This window comes from Hemitrygon akajei, chromosome 19, assembly GCF_048418815.1.
Source record: "Hemitrygon akajei chromosome 19, sHemAka1.3, whole genome shotgun sequence".
NCBI lineage: Eukaryota > Metazoa > Chordata > Chondrichthyes > Myliobatiformes > Dasyatidae > Hemitrygon > Hemitrygon akajei.
In genome coordinates, this window is record NC_133142.1 from 65,588,930 (window position 1) to 65,611,367 (window position 22,438).

A 22,438-nucleotide genomic window follows, 5' to 3' on the forward strand; every position below is an offset into this window, starting at 1 on the left:
GCCTCCATTGTGGCAAGAAGAGAGGATGTTCTGCTCCACTTTGTCTATTCAGACTGAGGTATAGCAATCTAGTACTTGCATGATACATCTGGCATTGAACTCAAATACCTTTAAACGTAATGACTAACTTCCACCATCTCAGTGGTTCCTAAATTTCCTTCACTACTTGTTATTAACCCTTGTTATTAACTTTTTGTAAAAGGTGGAGGCAATTCCTAACTTCTGTTTCTTTTCAATTCTTTATGCCTCAGCCTGCATTACCAGTAAAACAAGCCCTGTTTCCTCATGGTTAACATTTTCTGGCCATTGTCTGATCAATGCAAAGATGCTTGATCTTGGCTCTGCCCCTATTAAGAGAATCTGTTCAACCACAGAGTTCCTGATTCTGAGGTTCCTAATACTGATTAAGGTCCCAATTATTTCTGCTGAAGATCTATGCAAAGATAGCGACAACAAGGTTGTGGTGAATTATAATATTCTCCATATTCAGCACCTTATCAGCACTGATTAATATGAATTGGTATGAAAAATGGCCTAATGATATACTAGGAATTTAGTAGTATGCATAAGAGTAGGATTAAAATAGAAGGGGGAGTAATGGGAATAAGTTATCTATTTAGTAGTGCAAAACTGAAAGGTAGAAAAATATACTGTTTCTTTTGTTTTTGTATTTTTATTGTAAAGGCTGAATGGGAAGCATTGGAAATTCTGGATCATCAGTGGGCCTTGGAGGAAGTGGAAGAAGAACTTATGGCCAAGGATCTCAATTTTGAAGGAATGTTCAACAAGGAAATAGACACATCAATGTTTTAAGGCACCTTAACCAGGGACCCCAGATTAAACTACCATAACTAGGTTTGTAGTAAGACAGATATTTCTCCTTGTCTTAAAATTTCACTTGAACGCATTAGAAATGTCTGGTAAAGCTGCAAGTCACACAAACCACTAATGTGAGATTTTACTGTGAATTTGAAAGCTATCACTGTAAAGATACCGGATAAGAATAGATTGTATATTTTCTTGCAATATGTCAGGAATTGTCTCTCACTGTTAATTCATAAAAGTTAAAGTTATTTAGAAGTTCAAGGCGTGTATGACCAAATGTCACTTGGATCACTTTTTTGTTAAAAGAATTATGGGGGTGGAAATAAAAATTACTATTCTCATGTGGATAAGGGTGGTTTTTTGGTAATTGAAGCATTTTATTTTGCAGTTCTTGTAGGCCAGTAGTAAGTGCACTATATTTAATGTTCATCTTGTGACTAAGTATTGGCATTTCATCATTTTTTCCATATTATCACCAAGGGAACTGGGTAGCCTTCAAGCTAATGGCATGAACATCAATTTCTTGAACTTCTGATAATTGCACCCCCCCCCCCCCGCCCCTACCATTCTCCATTTCCCTTTTCCTTCTCTTACCTCACTCTGGTGCTCCTCCCCTTCCCTTTCTACCATGGCCTTCTGTTCTCTCCTATCAGATTCCCCCTTCTCCAACCCTTTATCTCTTTCACCAATTGACTTCCCCCTCAGCTCCTTACTTCACCCCTCCCCCTCTCCCAGTTTCACATATCACCTATTACCTTGTACTTCTTCCCCCCCCCCCACCATCTTCTTACACTGACTTATCTTTTTTTCTCCAGTCCTGATGAAGGGTGTCAGCCAGAAATGCCAACTGTTTACTCCTTTCCATAGATTCTGCCTGGCCTGCTGAGTTCCTCCAGCATTTTGTGTGTGTGTGTGTGTTTCCAGCATCTTTTTATGTCCTGCAAAAAAGAAAACGACATTAATTAAAGTTCTCAATGTGAAATGTTGTCAGTGCTCAGTTCCTTCTGAGTAAACTGCAGAAATTGAAATAAATGCCAACTAAGAATCTCAAACAGAAGTAAAGCTAAACATGTATTTCATAGTTAAAGATTAGCACACAGTTCATCACAAACTGGTAGTGTGAAGGGGGAATATTGAGCTGGTTTAATATTTTACCTTTTTTTGGTTTTGAAGTATCACCTTGCTTCAGTGTTTTGAAATACTGTTTCAGGTTGGCTGATTTTAAAATGTACATTTCTTCTGACATAAAAAATACCTATTTGTGCAAGATCAAGTAAAAAGGAAACTGAGTACCTCTATCCCTCACATTGTTTAAGCTCAGGGTACAGCTAAATCATCCAGCAAAATAGAGATTTCTATCTGTGTGGTTTAGCTGATGCAGTTAAGTCCTTATTCAGCAAAATGTACTTTTCTAATTACCGTCCATCAATCCTGATCTACGTGGGCATTTGGCACTGATGGGCATGGATAAATGTTTGGTGCACACTATAACTAACAAAGCACCCTTAAAGTTTACAAGCGAAGATTTGGTTTTGGCCAAGAAATTATATATCAACAATTCAGAGAAACAAAAACAAAAAGCAAATTAACTTTGTTTTTTTTAACCGAATTTTTTTCACTCAACTTAAGATTATTTTAAGTCTTTTTTTTTCCAAATGCACAATGCATTTGAAATTGCCTGGGATTAAGACTTCTTGCCCTACCTATTTATCAAATCATAAATTTTTCTGAACCATATTGAAGTGTTCCTCTTGTTTCCCAGGCTAATTTTGCATACACATTCAACATTATTGTAAAGTTTAGTGTTAATTTGTACATGGTCTGCTCCCTGATGGAAGTTTTGGTATGCCTCAGATAAAACCATCAAATAAATGGATGTTTGTGCATCTGCATTCAAAGGTTCAAAGGTCCAATTTATTGTCAGAGAAAGGTATACAATATACATCCTGAAATGCTTTTTCCTCACAAACATCCACAGAGAACTGCCCCAAAGAATGAACGACAGTTAAACATAAGAACTCCAAAGTCCACCCCAGCTCTCCCTCCCTCCCCGCACGTAAGCGGCAGCAAGCAACGGATTCTGATTTTAGCCACAGATGTTGCCCATACTTTGCCATGCTTTTTTTTGTTCTTGGTTTCTTTCTTGATGAAACTGGCTTACAGTTTTATAATGGTTTTTGAAGTGCACTTGGTGGCCCTTCACTTTTAGTTAAAAGCCCAAATTTGACAACTTCTTAACAACTTCAGAGTTGGAGCCCAGTCCATTTGCTATTCATTTCCATCTCCTTCCAGACTATTGGAAAGATATTGCAAACCATGCCTCTACACATCCCATCTACATCTGAATTTTGACCCCGTACTGTACCTGACTCACTCTTTACACAAGCCACTGGAGCAAGCAGTGTTGTTTAGTGTGGACTCAATAGACTGAACAGGTTCTTCTAAGACATCATGAAACATGAATGTCAACAGGCAGATTTCTTTGTGTTTTGTTAACAATATTTGCAGTAGTGTATTAGCATTCCAATAACTTTCATTCAAGTGAAAGGTCATTATCTTGAAGTGTGAACTATTTATTCCATAGAAATGGTTTCTTCTGTTGAATATTTCCAAAATTATTTTGTTTATTAACATTCCAGAATCATCCTTTTATGTGTACTCAGTACAGATTGAAGAGAAATAGAGCATTTTTCAGGAGGCCGTGTAGTTTTATCACCATTGTGTAAATAGTTGTACCTTGTATAATTGCTGCATAAATATTACTTCTACTTTGTTCTCCTTTGTCACAGAACTTTAGATGAAAGTAGCAATATATTAGGTGTAACAAAAATTAACAAGCAGCATGAAAAACATATAAATGTGTCCTTGGGGTTTTGGGGACAAAAGACTTTTTTAGCTAAATTGATATTTACTGCTTGTGTTTTATGACTATTTCTTTAATAGTTTTAATATTCTCTGATATATGTTAATTCGATTTTAAAAATAACAATTTAAAGACTGTTACTTGGCATGGTATAACAATGATTTGTATGCTTTATAAATAACAGGAAAGGCATTTCTGACAATTATCTTTCTGTTGCAGAACCTTTTTACAAATTCAGAATTACTGACTTTCAAACATGGACTGTAAAAATGTGTGTGATTTGCAGCTAAATCTAAAAGCGTCCCAAAAATTCTGGGGTTGAGGTGGAAATAGATGGTTAAATGTATCTCTGTTATATATTTAACAAAGCGCTTCTAGAAAACTTTTTTGTATTATGATTCTGTTATTCTTTTGAATTCATGGTTTCATACAAAAAAAACATCTGACATCTAATTTTTGTGAGGTTAAGAAGATCCAATATTTACTCAAGTGGTATAAGAGTTCTGCACAGGAGCAGGCCATGTGGCCCAGTGTTGTGCTGAACCAGCTAAAATGCAAATCAAAGTTACTCAATCACTAATCCCTCCTACCTACACCATGTCCATAATCCCTCCATCTTCCTTACACAGATGTGCCCATCCATATGTCTCTTAAAAGCCCTAGCACATGCCCTCTAAACCAGGCAGCATCCTGGTAAACCTGTTCTGCACCCTCTCCAAAGCCTCAACACCCTTCCTGTAGTGGGGTGACCAGAACTGCATGTTCTCCAGATGTGGCCCAACCAGAGTTTTATAAAGTTGCAACATAACCTCCTGACTTTTGAACTCAATCCCTCGACTAATGAAAGCAAGAATTCCATAAGCTGCCTTAACCACCTTAATGGACTTGTGTGGCCACTTTCATGAAGCTACAAATTTGGATCTCTGCTCAGCAGCACTGTTAAGGATCTTGCTCTTAACAGTCTACTGTTTACTTGCATTTGCTCTATCGAGGTACAACAGCTCACATTTATCTGAGTTAAACTCCATCTCCCATTTCTCAGCCCATGGCTGCAACTGATTTATATCATGCTGTATTCTTTGCCAGTCCTTTATACTATTCACAACTCCAACAATCTTGGTATTATCTGGAAATTTACTAACCCACATTCTAGATTTTCATCCAGTCATTTATATACATTACAACAGCAGAGGTCCCAGTGCAGATCCCTGCAAAGCTCCACTAATTTTGGACCCTCAGCTCGAATACGTCCCTTCAACCACTTCCCTCTGTCTTCTGTGTGCAAGCCAATTCTGATTCCAAACAGCCAATTTGCCACGGATCCCATGCATCTCAGTCTTCTGGATTAGCCTCCCATGAGGGACTTTGTAAAATGCCTTACTAAAATCTATGCAGACAACATCCACTACCCTTCCCTCATCAATCGCTCTCATGACCTGCCATGTACAAAGCCCTTCTGGCTCTCCCTAATTAGGCCATGTGTTTCTAAATACTCATATATCCTAGAAATGTGAAATCATAAATAGTTTTCTGTACCAACAATCTCTAATGCAGCTATTCCAGGGATCCATCATGGTGTGTCAAAGGATTGAGAAGCAATAGAATCTAAATTGGCATTATTCACTTTCCTGTTTTAATTTTATTAAAGTTCTTACTTTGAGGTTTCTTAATCTTTAAATTTTTGCTTGTACCCTTCTGAGAATTGCTCATGTGAAAATGTTATTGTCAAAGGCCAATAAGGTATAATCTGTTATTGTATGAGAGGCATTTCTCCTTATCTAATATACATAACTAAAACATCAGTCTTGGTATCAATATAATACATAGGACCGAGTTTGGTTTTCATTTCCTTTAATTGTAAATGAATTAAAAAAGAAATGGACAAAAGCTCAGAAATATTTATTGATTGTCATACAACACTGGTTATTTATTATTTACATCTAACAGTATTGCAAGCCTGAGCTAAATCAACAAAGCTTTCTAGCCAATAACCATTCTTTTAAAAAAATGTATACAACACCCTCATACTCACCTCATGAACCTTTTCCTCATCCCCTAATGGGATTCTCACATCTCTTTAAACTCTTCTACCACAACTTTGCTTGTACAACCCCTCTTAATCTTGGTGCCGCATATAATTATGAAATCCTGTATAAGGGGACATTATATAAGTAACACATAAAAACGCTGGAGGAATCAGCAGGTCAGATAGCATCTATGGAGAGGAATAAAGAGTCAATGTTTCAAGCCGAGACCCTTCATCATAATTTCTGATGAAACGGCGACTCTCTTTTCGCTGTGTGCCTCTGGCATTTTGTGCGTCTTACTCTGGATTTCCAGCATCTGCAGAATCTATTAGGTTTATGATTTTGCAAGAGTACTTACTAATATCTTGTCTACCTTGTATAATTGCAGCATTAACCACAACTGAGTCAAGCAAATTCCACTTACATTTCCATTAGCCTCAGTCATGGGATTTTTTTTCCGGCTCCCCACAATAAATTATTTTGATTACAGCCCAGGGTAGCTGCTGGAAAGAATTTTAAGGTCACTGCCTTATAGTCAGAATCAGGTTTATTATCACTGGCATGTGATGTGAAATCTATTCTTAGCGAGTATTTAAGGGAATATCCCAAGTAAAATGGAGCTGATTGAGAAGTGGCTTCCAAATATTTTTCTTTTGCAATTTGACTAGATTGTAAGCACCATATCCAAAAGCAAACTGCAATAATTTTTTTCACCCTACGTAAGCAAGGACTAAACTTAGCAATATCTAAAATTGTCACCTTTAATCGACAGGTCCTGTTATTTCAGCTGCCCATAAACTCCCTTGCTGACATCCCACACTTTTAAATATTCACCCATATGTTTGGGAAACTATTTCCTCACATCCAAATTAGGCCACACCTTTCTCTTGGATCTATGTATCTGTGCCCCATATTGAATGTGTACCATCACAATCTTTCATGCCCTGATCAACTAATAATGTGATATGTTGTTCATCCAAGCTATAATGTTTAAAACAAATAATAATTTAGTATTGATGCAAATATAATGTCTGTTTGAACTTACAAAATACATTTTCACTGCAAAGTAACAAAATTCATTTTGTATTTTTATTCTTAGTTTAATTTCATTTTTGTTGGGTTGAGGTGCTCCATTATCCTTTAGATGTTGGGAATGCATGTAAAGATGACATTGGTTTTGTTTCTTACTCAGTTCTATAATGTTCTTCATTTGGAGGGGTTGTAGAAATGTTAAACTGTTTTTTGTAACAATAAACGTTTCCTGGAAATGTAAGTTAGCCCTAAAATATAACGAACAGGGAACCAAAATGTTACAACCAGGACAACAATTCTCAATGCTTAAATCTATCTCAGGTTTACGATGAAAAACTGGTTCCTTTCTAAAATTTATTTAGGCTAGTGATCATTTCATAGCAACTAGAAAATAGATGACCGTCCAGGGTTCATGCTGAATGGCAGTGCATCAGAGAACAGCTGTTGTATCTAAGTGAAAGTCAACACCTTAGATGGTCTTTATGATTATCTGCATATATGTAACTAAAGCACATTTCAACTTGTTCTGTGCTGCTGTTAGGAGCTGCTAGTGGTGTAATACCACTTCTGCTCGTATTGTTATTCTTCAAGTTACATTAACACACTTTTTCAAATTATATTGATAAAATTGTGAAGCACCTCAGTTTTAGGGCCTCCAAAAGATAAATTATTTGAAAGCCATGAAAACCTAAATGATTGAATGTCTACTAATATAACATGACTGATCATGTGAAATTTTGACTTTTTCAGTGACTGGTTTATAACTTTATATATCCACTATATTTAAAAGCAGAACTCCCATATTTAATAACCCTATTCTCAGATACTACCTGCATATTAATTTGTAGACAACCTTGCTCATTTTTGTATGAGATGTTATTTTCATTGTGCTTAATAAAGTTTTTCAATAAGAATACCTGTTAAGGTACTTGATTATTTATGATGGTCTTAAGGTAAGAAGTATGCAGATATGGCATGGGACTGATGTATAATTTCTGTACTTACAGTTATCAGAATGTTTGACAACCAAACTAAAGCTAGTAATTTTTTTAAAAGGTTAAAAAAAAAGATATTGTCTCTGATTTTACAACACATTCATTTACTGAAAAAGACTCATCAAATTTGGGGAGGTACTCATATACTAGAGGTGGGAATGGAAGAGCTAGTTATCATGAACGCCTTTTTCATTTGACATAAATGACTTTCATAGAATCCAAATTAGCGTTTATCAGATGCTTTGTTAACAAAAAAAAGAGGTTCAGACACCCTTTACATTTTTAAGAAAATCATTTGTTAGCTGGCTATCAAGCTTAGCTACATTAATTTTCTAAGGATTTTTTTTACCCAATAGTATGTTAATATTACCAGGTAAAATGTTTTGATGATATATAGATAAATATTGGGAATACAGCCATTGATAAGAACATGGTGAGATTTAATTGGTTTTTGGTGTTGCTTAAAGGAGGAACATTAACCAGGTCACACATGCTGTTTTTGAAATGGTGAATGAGATCTTTTAAATCTATCTGCAATGTTGACTGACATACACTTAAAGCAATAGGCTCTCTGTACAAAATGTTCTTTACTATTCTTTTGTGTAAATATCAGTTAGTGTGCTGCTGCCAATGACTGGAATCATCAATTACCTTGTGTGACTACACTTCTGTATCTCTACAGTGCCTAATGTAACAAACCATAGGCCATCTGTAAATGGGAAGATTTTAATTGTTCAAGTCAGCTATGAATAACTAAGATTAATTTTCTTGTGCAGGCATTGTTTGAATATTAATGACTTATTACATAATATTAAAGTTTATATTAATCGTGATACACCACTGAATTTTTCTTTACACTAACTGCAGTGAATTGAGTGAAGTGCAGTGGTGTTGAGTTGCTGTTATCTCTGGTATAGGTTGGTAATGCAACCTTGCTTGTTACTTGAGATTTCCAAAGAGATTTTGTGCAGAAAAGGTGCTGCAAACAAGAAACTCTAAAGATTTGAAGACATTACTATAGGACATTACATAAGTAGTTCATATTGAACTTGAAAACTTTAGAAGATTAAACGACTGCAATTTTAAAATGTAAAATCTCTAAATTTTGTCTTAATCCATTCATCATCATAATCAGAAATTAAATGAGATAAGCTATACCTGATACAATGGAATGTAAATTAAAACATCATTTAATTCAGGCCAAAGGGAGATATTTCTTAAAAGAAACAATTTCTAAGGTATTGCAGTGATATTTGAACTAAAATACCAAAGCAATCTTGGGATGTCGAGAGATGTAAATTTTCTGTTTCAATCTTTCATTTTTATTCAGTGGTAAAATTGTCACTGGATGATGTAGCAAACAAAGTGCGACTACTTTTTTAAAATACGTGTTGAAGTATAAGTATGCCAAACAATCTTGGGCTGATACCACACTTCTTAGACTGATTCTTTCATTGTAATTGTAAGATAGCACAGGATGCTATCAAAATTAGAAGACTTTTCCATTTAATGGACACTAAAGCATAGTAGCCTTAGCACACATCCAAGGCAGCGTCTCAGTAATATATTTGTTATTATGTCAGCATTGGAAAATTAGCCTTGCCCTTTATCGATGATGCAGCCCAAAGGACTTTATTCATATGGTCTCTGGGAAATGCTTGTTTTCAACTTTATAGATTCGTAGCATAAGTATTCTTCTCTATTCTGTAATGAGAAAGCATTTTTATGTAGCCTTGTAATATTTTTGCAGCTATGAGTGCAGCCACAGAAATCTTGGGGGGCGGGTGAGAAAAAAATCTTAATTCAGCTTTGAAAGTGTCCTACAAAACAAAATTACTACAGGTATGGTAATTTTTTTATGAATACAAGCTGTATATTTGTATGCATATCCACAAATTATATCTAAGTCACTACATTTATTATCAAAGTATGTATACCAGACATCCCACCTCTCCCGGAAGTTCCGGGAGTCTCCTGCATATTAATAGCGGCTCCCTGATGCCCACAAATTATATACAATATGCTGGAAATCGATTTTTTTTTTGAGAGCAAGCAAGCAAGAGGGGGAGAGAGACAGAGTGAGCAAGTGACAGACATAGCAAGAGAGTGACTGAGAGAGCATCCTGTACAAACAAGCTGGATGAACTCAGCAGGTCGGGCAGCATCCATTGAAATGAGCAGTCAATGTTTTGGGCCAAGACGCTTCGTCAGGACTAAAGAAGGAGGGGGCAGGGGCCCTATCAAGAAGGTGGGGGGAGGGTGGAAAACCAATCAGAGGAAAGATCAAGGGGTGGGGGAGGGGAAGCAGGAAGGGGATAGGCAGGAGAGGTGAAGAAGGAATCTAACGGGAAAGCACTATGGGTTAGTTGGAGAATTCAATTTTCATGCCAAGGGGCTGGAGACTACCCAGATGATATATGAGGTGTTGCTCCTCCAGCCTGAGTTTGGCCTCATCATGGCAGTAGAGAGGCCATGTATGGACATACCCGAATGGGAATGTGAAGCAGAGTTGAAGTGGGTGGCAACCGGGAGATCCTGTATGTTGTGGTGGACGGAGGGGAGGTGCTCAACAAAGCAGTCCCCCAATCTGCGTCGGGTCCCGCCGATGTAGAGGAGGCCGCACCGGATGCAATAGATGACCCCAACAGACTTACAAGTGAAGTGTTGCCTCACCTAGAAGGACTGTTTGGGGCCCTGAATGATGGTAAGAGAGGAGGTGTAGGGACAGGTGTAGCACTTACGCTTGCAGGGATAAGTGCCAGGTGGGAGTTCTGTGGGGAGGGATGTGTGGACCAGGCAGTCACGGAGGGAACGATCCCTACGAAAAGCAGAGGGGTAGAGAGTGAAAGATGTGCTTACTGGTGGGGCCCTGTTGAAGGTGGCAGAAGTTGTGGAGGATAATGTGCTGGATCTGGAGGCTGGTGGGGTGGTAAGTGAGGACAAGGGGAACTCGATCCCTGTTGTGGTGACAGGAGGATGGGGTGAGGGCCGAAGTGCAGGAAATGGAGGAGATGTGGGTGAGGGCATCATTGATGATGCCAGAAGGGAAACCACGATTTTTAAAGAAAAAGAACATTTGAGATGTCCTGGAATGGAAAGCCTCATCCTGGGAGCAGATGCGGCGGAGACAGAGGGACTGGGAATAGGGAATAGCATTTTTACATTTGGCAGGGTGGGAAGAGGTATAATCAAGGTAGTTATGAGAGTCAGTGGATTTATAGAAGATGTCAGTGGACAGTCTGTCTCCAGAGATGGAGATTGAGAAAGGGGAGAGAAGTGTCCGAGTGAATTTGAGGGCTGGGTGAAAGTTAGAGGCAAAGTTGATGAAATTGATGAGCTCAGCATGGGTGCAGGAAGCAGCACCAATGTAGTCGTTAATGTAGCGAGGGAAAAGTTGGGGAACAGTACCAGAGAGAGCATTCTGATTGGTCTCTCTTTGTGCTAAGTAGACCTATCAGTTTTCTCTGTGGGTGGGCTTTACAGTCGATGTACCCCCCTTCCCCCCTCTCCCCCATTTAGCGTCTTGCAGCACCATGGCAGAGTGATCCAAAAAAAAGAAAATATAAAACGTACTTCCCCCCCCAGACTACACTAAAGTGTACCCCTGCCTAATAATGGTCAAAAATAAGGACAGTGTTGCTCGCTGCTATGTTTGCAACATTGACTTCTCTATTGCCCATGGTGGGTTAAATGACTGTAGAAGACATATTGAGGTGGGTTTAACAGGTGTCATTCGTTCAAGAGAACAGCTCCACTTGGAAGTCCTGGATTATTAACTAACCTTGAAGGACTGGTGTCAAACTACAAAAGTTTACCAGTTGATGAGTTCTGGGGGAAGCTTTCCAAAGTAAAATCTGAGCACAGGGCAGTTGAGATTCAAAGAGCTCTGCCAGTTGATGAAGCTGCTTTTGGTGCTGCCAAATTCTAATTGTGATGTAGAAAGGACATTCAGCATGGTGCGTCGCATTAAGCCAGAATTCAGAAGTCAGCTGTCTCACAAACACTTGTGAATCTGATGCCTTGCAAAATTAACAAATTCATTGACACAGACTGCTGTGAGGTTGAGACTTCCAGCAAAATGCTCAAATGTGCCAAGCAAGCCACATCACAGTACAAGGACAGTTTGAAAAAGAAATAGAAAAGCTATCTGCATTAGCATTTAGCTATTAGCAGCAAAATACTCACCAAGGAATATATATGTGTGTGTGTGTGTAAATAGTTTCAATATGTGATCAAATAAATTGTGTTCTTTCATAATTAAATGTCCTGTACACATACACGCTTAGAGGTTGACTGGGGTGGGGGAGGGGATATGGGGTTGCGGGGGAGGGGGGGGGGAGGAGGTGATGCTACCTCCCTGAAATGAGTTTTTGCAGAGTGGAATGTCTGGTATGCTTTATGCAACTTTAAGATATGACTTCTTCCAGGCAGCTACAAAACAAAGAAACTCAATAAAACCCATTAAAGCAAAAAGAAGACCGTCAACCACAAAAAGTGCAGAGAAAAATAAACGCGTGAACAATAAAAGTAAGCAAATAGCATTCCGAACTGAAGTTTACAAAAGTGAGTCCACACTGTGTGATAATTGCAGGCCACAGCCACAGTTCTGTGCAGAAATGAATAAATCTGCTGAAGTTCAGTGCAGAGTTAAGTAAAAAAAAACACAGAACAGCAATTTGAGCCAACCTGTCCCTCACCTCTGGGCCCAACACTTATCCTTTTCAATCTGGCCCGGGGCTTATATTGTCCAGACTTTATCTCAGACTCGGACCCGGACCCTGTTGCTTCGATATGCTCTCGGGCTGGTGCCCCGTCACCTCAATTCAGCCCATACCCAACTTTTCCAATTCAGCTCGGCGCTTAAATTGATAAAACTACAGCATATAAAATAAATTATGGCAAGATGCAGTGAAATCCCTTAGGGAGATTTCATCTTTACAGAAATAAATAAGCAAAGGAATGAATGCTAGCACATGGAGTTGATTGATGACAGTATTTGGTTAAATAAAAAAAGTATAATTAGCAAGGGGAAGGTAATAGATCAAGAAATTGGAGAGAGTAGCAGTGAAACTTATAAAATGTAGGTTGAAGCATCCCAAATTCTCATGTAATAAACAAAAAATGTAATTAATATAGACACTGAGCAAAGCAACTCTGATGAAAGGTCTCAACCCAAGACATTGACTTTCTTCATAGAGGCTGCCTGACCTGGGGAGTTCCTCCTGCATTTTATGTGTGGAGGAACTGAACATTGTGGAATGCTTTATGAAAATATGAACTGAGGCCAGTATTTAGTAACATTTAATATAATTTTATGCAGAATTCCTGTGTCTCACAGTTCCAGCAACATAAATTCAGACCTGGCATCTAGTGTTGTCTGTGTAGATCTAGCATATTCTCTCTGTGCTTCAAGGATTTCATCTCTCCAGTTCCCTTCCACTTCCAAAAATTGTTGCAGCTCTGTAGATTAATTGCCACCCTAAAATGCCCCTGATTGTAAATGAGTTGTAGAGTTTGATGGGTAGAGGAGAGTTAATGGGAAGATTGGATGAATAAAATGAGTTAGGTTAGGAACAGTGGAAAAAAAATTAGTTTCTTTTTCTAAAAGGTCCACAGGGTAGGTCCTTGGAGGCTAATATTTGCACGCAAAGTTTAAAAGAAAGTCAAAATCATAGTAGGTTTGGTAGCATCTGCAGAAGGAATGAAGTTGAGGTTTCGGGCATAACTCTTGTACAGACTGTTCAACTCTGCTCCTAATATTTAACACGCATTAGTTTCCTTTCGCTATAGATGGTTCAAATTTACTGCAGTAACATTGATTTTTTACATCAAGTGTTTCCAACCATTTTATGCCATCAACCCCCACCATTAACCAAGGGGTCCATAGACCCCAGGATAGGAATCCCTGTTTTACATTGTGGCAGAGTCTTGAAGTGAAACTGTCTTCAGTTGTAAAATCAATTGCTAAAAATAAAAAAAAAGTCATATCCTGTTACCTTCATAAATTATGTGAAATTGGCTGCTATGATTGGATGTATCTATTTGATTAGAAAAAGTATGCTTGTAACAGGCCAGTCTCACATTGCATGAATAAATATAGCATTGGCATAACTTCTAGTAAAGAAGCAACTCTATAATATTGTCTATAATATGCTGATGCCCACTGATTATTTGAAATAATTGATGAAATAGTTTAATTCCCAGAAATAATTTCACTGAACCTGGTCCAGGGAAGCAGGATTGGTACATGATTCTCTGGTTGCACGGGCTATGCAAACAAAAATTACTGTCAGAAAATATGTGCAAATGTGAGATACATCCAGGAAAGTCATCCGCATCAAAGTTCAAAATGTATTATCAAAGTACATACATGTCCAATATGCTACCCTCAGATTAATTTTCTTGTGAGGATTTACAATAAGTACAAAGAAACACAATGATAAAATGCACACAAAGACAAACAGCCAATGTACAAAAGACAACAAATTGTGAAAATACAATCAAGAAAAAAGGGCCCCTGCCCCCTCCTTCTTTAGTCCTGACAAAGGGTCTCAGCCCGACATGTTGACTGCTTCTTTCAACGGATGCTGCCCGACCTGCTGAGTTCATCCAGCTTTTTTGTACGTCTTGATTTGACCACAGCATCTGCAGTGCACTTTGTGTTCCCATCCTTACAGTCCTGAACCCAATAATTATTACTAAAACCTGTCCTGCCATGCAGCAGCTGTGCCACCTAAGCATGCCTGGACAAGATAGGAAACTTTCCAGCTCACATTGTAGGCAACATTTTAATTGCCTTGAATTATGAATTGAAATAATAAACATAAGTTTATTAAAAAATGGTGCGTGATAGGGAAATTTCATGGTGATTTTCATGATCAGTAGCCCAAAATTCACAAAATCTTTGTTGTCTAGTGTTACATGTGTGTGTATGTGTGTTTATGTGTTTGAGTTTGTGACTGTTATTGTGTGTTTTGGGTGAGAGTGTTTGTATGTGTGTGTGCAATAATGTGTGTTTGATTCCTTTGCGTGCGTGTGACCGAGTGTGTTGTGTGTGTGTGTTATTGTGCTTGTGATGGTGTGTGCATTTGTGTAGTGTGTCTGTGTGTTTGTATGTGTGTGCTTTAAATGTTTATGTTTCTATCTTGTGTGTTCTTGTACGATTGTGTGTGTGCTCTGTTCGTTTGTGTTTTTGGATGTTTGTGTCTGTTCCTTGTGTGTGCATGTGTGTGTTTTTGAACGTTTGTGTCTGTGTCTGGTGATTTGTATGTGTGTGTCTGTGTGTGTGTGTGTGTTTATGAACATTTGCATCTGTGCCTGGTGTTTTGTATGTGTACGCTTTTGCTTTTATGTGTGTATGTTTGTGCTTGTGTTTGTGTATGTGTGAGTGTGTGCGTATTTGTGTGCATGCTTCCTTGTGTCTGTGTGTGTGTTTTATGTGTGTATGTTGGTGCATGTTTGTGTATGCATGTATTCCTTTGCATGTGTGTTTGTGTTTTCTCTGTGTCTGTGTGTGTGTTTATGTCCGTCTTTGTGTGTGGGTTATATACGTCTATGTTTGTGTTTGTGTGTATGTGTGTGTCTATGTGTGCTTGTGATTCTATGTGGTTGTCTGTTTGTGTGCATGTGCTTTGAATGAATGTGTGTGTTTCTGTGTGTGTGCGTGTGTGCTTGTGCATGTGCATAGAACCATAGAACACTACAGCACAGAAACAGGCCTTTTGGATCTTCTTGGCTGTGCCAAACCATTTTTCTGCCTAATCCCACTGACCTGCACTTGGGCCATATCCCTCCATACATCTCCATATACCTGTCCAAGTTTTTCTTAAATGTCAAAAGTGAGCCCACATTCACCACTTCATCCAGCTGCTCATTCCACACTTCCACCACTCTCTGTGTGAAGAAGCCCCCCCCCAATGTTCTCTTTAAACTTTCCCCCTTCACCCTTAACCCATGACCTCTGGTTTTTTCTCCCCAGCCTCAGTGGAAAAAGCCTGCTTGCATTCACTATATCTATACCCATCATAATTTTATACACCTCTATCAAATCACCTCTCATTCTTCTATGCTCCAGGGAATAAAGTCCTAACCTATTCAACCTTTCTCTGTAACTCAGTTTCTCAAGTCCCAGCAACATCCTTGTAAACCTTCTCTGCACTCTTTCAACCTTATTAATATCCTTCCTGTAATTCGGTGACCAAAATTGCACAAAATACTCCAAATTCGGCCTCACCAATGTCTTGTACAACCTCACAATAACATTCCAACTCTTATACTCAATATTTTGATTTATAAAGGCCAGTGTACCAAAAGCTCTCTTTTCAACCCTATCTGCCTAAATTCACTTTTAGGGAATTTTGTATCTGTACTCCCAGATCCCTCTGTTCCACTGCACTCCTCAGTACCCTACCATTTACCTTGTATGTTCTACCTTGGTTTGTCCTTCCAAAGTGCAATACCTCACACTTGTCTGTATTAAACTCCATCTGCCATCTTTCGGCCCATTTTTCCAGCTGGTCCAAATCCCTCTGCAAGCTTTGAAAGCCTTCCTCACTGTCCACTACACCTCCAATCTTTGTTATCCAGTAAATTTGCTGATCCAATTTACCACATTATCATCCAGATCATTGACATAGATGACAAATAACAATGGACCCAGCACTGATCCCTGTGGCACACCACTAGTCACAGGCCTCCACTCAGAGAAGCAATCCTCCACTACCACTCTTGGACTTCTCCCATTGAGCAAATGTCTAATCCAGTTTACTACCTCATCATGTATACCTAGCGACTGAATCTTCCTAACTGACCTCCCATGCGGGACCTTGTCAAAGGCCTTACTGAAGTCCATGTAGACAACATCTACTGCCTTCCCTTCATGTACTTTCCTGGCAACCTCCTCGAAAAACTCTAATAGATTTGTTAAACATGACCTGCCATGCACAAAGCCATGTTGACTCTCCCTAATAAGTCCTTGTCTATCCAAATACTTGTAGATCCTATCTCTTAGTACTCCTTCCAATAATTTACCTACTACCGACATCAAATATACCGGCCTATAATTTCCCAGATTACTTTTAGAGCCTTTTTTAAACAACGGAACAATGTGAACTATCCTCCAATCCTCCGGCACCTCACCTGTAGATACCGACATTTTAAATATATCTGCCAGGGCCCCTGCAAATTTCAACACTAGTCTCCTTCAAGGTCCGAGGGAATACCCTGTCAGGTTCTGAAAATTTATCTACTCTGATTTGCCTCAAGATAGCAAGCACCTCCTCCTCTTCAATCTGTATAGGTTCCATAACCTCACTACTTGTTTGCCTTATTTCCATTGACTCCATGCCAGTTTCCTTAGTAAATACAGATGCAAAAAAACCATTTAAGATCTCCCCCATTTCTTTTGGTTCCATACATAGCCGACCACTCTGATCTTCAAGAGGACCAATTTTATCCCTTACTATCCTTTTGCTCTTAACATACCTGTAGAAGATCTTTGGATTATCCTTCACCCTGACTGCCTAAGCAATCTCATGTCTTCTTTTAGCTCTCCTGATTTCTTTCTTAGTATTTTCTTACTCTTTTTATATTCCTCAAGCACCTTATTTGCTCCCTGTTTCCTATACATGTCATACATCTCTCTCTTCTTCTTTATCAGAGTTCCAATATCCCTAGAGAACCAAGGTTCCTTATTTTTATTCACTTTGCCTTTAATTCTGACAGGAACATACAAACACTACACTCTCAAAATTTCTCCTTTGAAGGCCTCCCACTTACCAACAACATCCTTGCCAGAGGACAACCTGTCCTAATCCATGTTTTTTAGATCCTTTCTCATTTCTTCAAATTTGGCCTTTTTTCAGTTTAGTACCTCAACCCGAGGACCAGATCTATCTTTATCCATGATCAAGTTGAAACTAATGGTGTTATGATCACTGGAACCAAAGTGTTTCCCTACACACACTTCCGTCACCTGTCCGAACTGTGGTGTGTGTGTGTGTGTATGTGTGTGTGTGTGTGTGTGTGTGTGTGTGTGTGTGTGTGTGTGTGTGTGTGTGTGTGTGTGTGTGTGTGTATAGAGTTTTCCTTTCCATGTGTTTCTTTCCTTTTTGTGTGTATTTGCATTTATGTCAGTGTTTATGTGTGCTTTGTGTGTGTGTGTGTGTATGTGCGCGTTTGCGTTTGTGTGTACATGTCTGGTGCTGTGTGTGTTTTTGTGTGAACGTGTGTTGGTGTTTCTGTGTGTCCATGTGATTGGGTGTGAGCAGGGCTAGATTATTCTAGTGCAAGGCCTGTAACATATGTTATAAAGGGGCTCAAAATTTTAAAAATGCACTTAAGTATTAAAACATAAATTATTTACTTGCTTAGTAAAGTAATTCAATTTTTTCATTTGCTGTACAGCCAGATAATATGACAAATGTCTGACACTTCAGTAATAGTATTACTGCATGTAGGCATCAATTTCAAATGTCAAAAATAACAAACTACAATTTAAAAGTTACATTTTCTAGATTTAGCATGAGCAAATTTGTTGATGATACTGGAAATGTCTATTTCACGCAGAAATTCATGTTCAATGCTCATTAGAGTGAGATTGTTCAATCTGTTTTGACCCATGGTGCTCCTTAGTTCATTTTTAATCCTTTTCAGTTTTGAAAATGAGCGTTCTCCACTGCAGTTGGTAACCATGAGTGACAAACAGATGCACAGGCATTTTCTACATCTGGAAAACATAATTCCAAATCATTTTCAGTTATCAAACTGTACAACTGTAACTCTACAAGGTCTTGTTTGGCGCCAATGTGAGAAGCAAGATCAGTTTTCAACAGCAAACATGAGGAAATCTGCAGATGCTGGAAATTCAAACAACACACACAAAATGCTGGTGGAACACAGCAGGCCAGGCAGCATCTATAACGACGAAGAGTCTCGGCCCGAAACGTCGACAGTGCTTCTCCTTATAGATGCTGCCTGGCCTGCTGTGTTCCACCAGCATTTTGTGTGTATTGTTTCAGTTTTCAACAGTTCAGTAAACTGCACAAATTCTTCATCAAGACTTTCTTCCAGATCTTCCGAATATGATTTAATAAGATTTGATGACCTCTTTACGATCTCTTCAGGTGTAAGTGACTGTAATTGATGAAGGAATCCAAAAACACCATTCACCTTTAGATAAGCTTTCTGCCTCTTTGACAAGGCAGAAAGCAAGCTGTCAATAATGGGAAGAAATGTTCAGCTTTTAAACTTCTGAGAAGGCATTTGAGATTCAACAAGTGGATCAAGAGTGCTGGAACCACTGAAATCATCATACGTGCGATTTTGTTTGTGTTTTCTTCAAGTTTGCTGTTGATAATCTTCACACTTAGTCAGATCCTTGGCTTTTTGCTCAATGTCTGAAAAGGTAGACCGCATAGCAAGGATTCATAGAGTGCACACGCTGTGTTCAAGTCTTGGCCAGGAGATTGCAAAGAAGCACTGATAATTTGAACTCGCTGTAATACTTGATCCCACAATATGACCATTATTTCTGTTCCCAACTTCATCATGATTGAAGGTAGTCCACAAGCCTGTTGTGGACGCTCTGCCTTCTGATCATTGTTATTTGAAATGTCAACCAAGACTTGTTTTATTGCAGAAAAGCTGTGTAAAAGTGTTTTTTGTTTATGTTACAAAAACTAAGTAGCGGTATCAACAAAGACTAGTGAACAATAACAAATTTATGTGACTTGTGGCTATGAGCGTGTGTGGATCACATGCACTCAACAACCAACTAGGAATAGTGTTCTGAAAATGATCTGTTTAGTTGCTTATTGAAACTCATTTCAATTGGGCAATACAGGTTGAAACTGACAGTGTAATTCGATCTTGTATGTTCCTGAGCTGGTTTGGACTACCTAAAATCAGGAAAAAAGAATGAGGAACCATGAACTGGGTCACATAAAACTGTTGAGTCACACATCCCTTGTCGCAGGCTCACCATGGCGGCGCAACCTCCAGCGGCATAACAGCGCACACTACAGCGGCTTGGGAGATAGCACAAAGGTCACCACGACACAGCAAGGAGCCAACACACGCCTGCACACACATACCATGGGAGAGTGGGAGATAGCACAAAGGTCACCACGACACAGTAAGGAGCCAACACACGCCTGCACACACATACCATGGGAGAGTGGGAGATAGCACAAAGGTCACCACGACACAGCAAGGAGCCAACACACGCCTGCACACACATACCACGCAGCATGCAGCTCCCCCAACATGAAAACAACAGCATTGCCAGATCATCGTGAGAATACGGTGAGATGCTGATTTCACCAGACTGCAGCTTGCAAGCATTTATTGTGGGGCCCTTGAAAATGTGGGGTCTGTAGCATATCCTACTTTTGCTACTAGGTTAATACGGCACTGGGTGTGAGATGTTTCAGTGTGTGTTTGTTTGTGTGTGTCTATGTGTTGCATGTGTGTTTAAGAATTTGTGTGTGTGTGTTTGAGTATTTGTGTGTGTTTGTGCATGTGTGTGCTTCTTTGCGTGTGTGTTTTATGTTTGTTTCTGTGTTTGTGTCCATGATTGTGTGCGGGGTGTTGTGTGTTTTTGGGAATGAGTGTGTGCATATTTGTTTGTGTCCATGCATTTGCATTTGTGTGTACACATGTTTCTGTGCATCTCGCTGTGTTGCATGTGAATCTGTGTATTTCTTTGTGTGTCTGTTTGTGTTTCTGTGTTTGTGTGTGTGTTTGTGTCCATGTTTGTGTGTGGAGAAATGTGTCATGTGGGTTTCTTTGTCTCAATGTGTGTGCATGTATTTGTGTTTCTGTGTTTGTCTGCGTAGTTCAATGTGTGTGTTAATGCCAAGGATTAGAACTAATTCTCATATCCTAATGGACATCTGAATTGTCTTTAAATTTAAAAAAATATTTATTGTTTAAACACAAGGCTTTTTGTGTTTGAGTGTTAAAAATTGTATTAGAGCCAAGTATCTGCAAAAACAGCCCTCAACAGTTCCTCATATTGCACAGCACAGACAAAGGCGATCCACAGTGCAGGCAAAGGCTTGTCTTCCACAGCACAACAAGGCTTGTCTTCCACAGCACAACAAGGCTTGCCTTCCACAGTGCAGGCAAAGGCTTGTCTTCCACAGCACAACAAGGCTTGTCTTCCACAGCACAACAAGGCTTGCCTTCCACAGTGCAGGCAAAGGCTTGTCTTCCACAGCACAACAAGGCTTGCCTTCCACAGTGCAGGCAAAGGCTTGTCTTCCACAGCGCAAACAAGGCTTGTCTCCCACAGTGCAGGCAAAGGCTTGTCTTCCACAGCACAACAAGGCTTGTCTTCCACAGCACAACAAGGCTTGCCTTCCACAGTGCAGGCAAAGGCTTGTCTTCCACAGCACAAACAAGGCTTGTCTTCCACAGCGCAAACAAGGCTTGTCTTCCACAGCGCAAACAAGGCTTGTCTCCCACAGCGCAAACAAGGCTTGTCTTCCACAGCGCAAACAAGGCTTGTCTTCCACAGTGCAGGCAAAGGCTTCTCTTCCACAGTGCAGGCAAAGGCTTGTCTCACACAGCGCAAACAAGGCTTGTCTCCCGCAGCGCAAACAAGGCTTGTCTCCCGCAGCGCAAACAAGGCTTGTCTTCCGCAGCGCAAACAAGGCTTGTCTGCCACAGTGCAGGCAAAGGCTTGTCTCCCACAGCGCAAACAAGGCTTGTCTGCCACAGTGCAGGCAAAGGCTTGTCTCCCACAGCGCAAACAAGGCTTGTCTGCCACAGTGCAGGCAAAGGCTTGTCTCCCACAGCGCAAACAAGGCTTGTCTGCCACAGTGCAGGCAAAGGCTTGTCTCCCACAGCGCAAACAAGGCTTGTCTCCCGCAGCGCAAACAAGGCTTGTCTCCCGCAGCGCAAACAAGGCTTGTCTCCCGCAGCGCAAACAAGGCTTGTCTTCCACAGTGCAGGCAAAGGCTTGTTTTCCACAGCGCAGGCAAAAGCTTGTCTCCCACAGCGCAAACAAGGCTTGTCTTCCACAGCGCAAACAAGGCTTGTCTTCCGCAGTGCAAACAAGGCTTGTCTTCCACAGCGCAAACAAGGCTTGTCTTCCACATTGCAGGTAAAGGCTTGTCTTCCACAGCGCAAACAAGGCTTGTCTTCCACAGTGCAGGTAAAGGCTTGTCTTCCACAGCGCAAACAAGGCTTGTCTTCCACATTGCAGGTAAAGGCTTGTCTTCCACAGCGCAAACAAGGCTTGTCTTCCACAGCGCAAACAAGGCTTGTCTTCCACAGTGCAGGTAAAGGCTTGTCTTCTACAGCGCAATCAAGGCTTGTCTTCCACAGCACAGACAAAGGCTTGTCTTCCATCTAATGAGCACAGGAGGGCAGTAATGATGGGAGGAGCCCGCTCCAGCTGCTCCTTCCTCAGTGGCCTCCAGAGGCAATGCCAAGGCACGAATGAGGGCCTGGTCCATGCCACAACCAAGGCCATGCAGCTCCCACAGCATCAGTCTTATCAATGAACCAAAGAATCAAGACCAGCATTATTGTACATTACCACTGACCAACAGGGTCTTCCAACAGAAGTGTCCTGCACTGTCCTGTTATGGATTGTGCACCACCACTGACGATTTCTTCCCTGAGTGTCTGAAGCAGGCTACAACATGGTACGCAACATTTCCAGCTCCACCGCTATTCAGCAACTCACT

The 22,438-nt window shown here is 40.0% G+C and overlaps 1 protein-coding gene and 1 long non-coding RNA gene across 3 annotated transcripts in view; one reads left to right on the forward strand and one right to left on the reverse strand.

The window, feature by feature from the left end:
- Window positions 1-7,661, forward strand: part of LOC140742003 (ER membrane protein complex subunit 3) — a 32,288-nt gene extending 24,627 nt beyond the window's left edge. The window contains exons 8-9 of one of the 2 annotated variants that reach the window (XM_073072662.1): window positions 685-855; window positions 3,908-7,661. In XM_073072662.1, coding sequence (XP_072928763.1) covers window positions 685-813 — 129 coding nt within the window. In that variant the 3' untranslated portion in view covers window positions 814-855; window positions 3,908-7,661. Of the gene's footprint in view, window positions 1-684 lie in introns of both variants that reach the window. The other variant, XM_073072661.1, reaches the window with a different exon arrangement.
- The window catches only part of LOC140742129 (uncharacterized), a 501,191-nt gene that overhangs the window by 54,852 nt on the left and 423,901 nt on the right, over window positions 1-22,438 (reverse strand). The gene's annotated exons all lie outside the window — the stretch shown is intronic.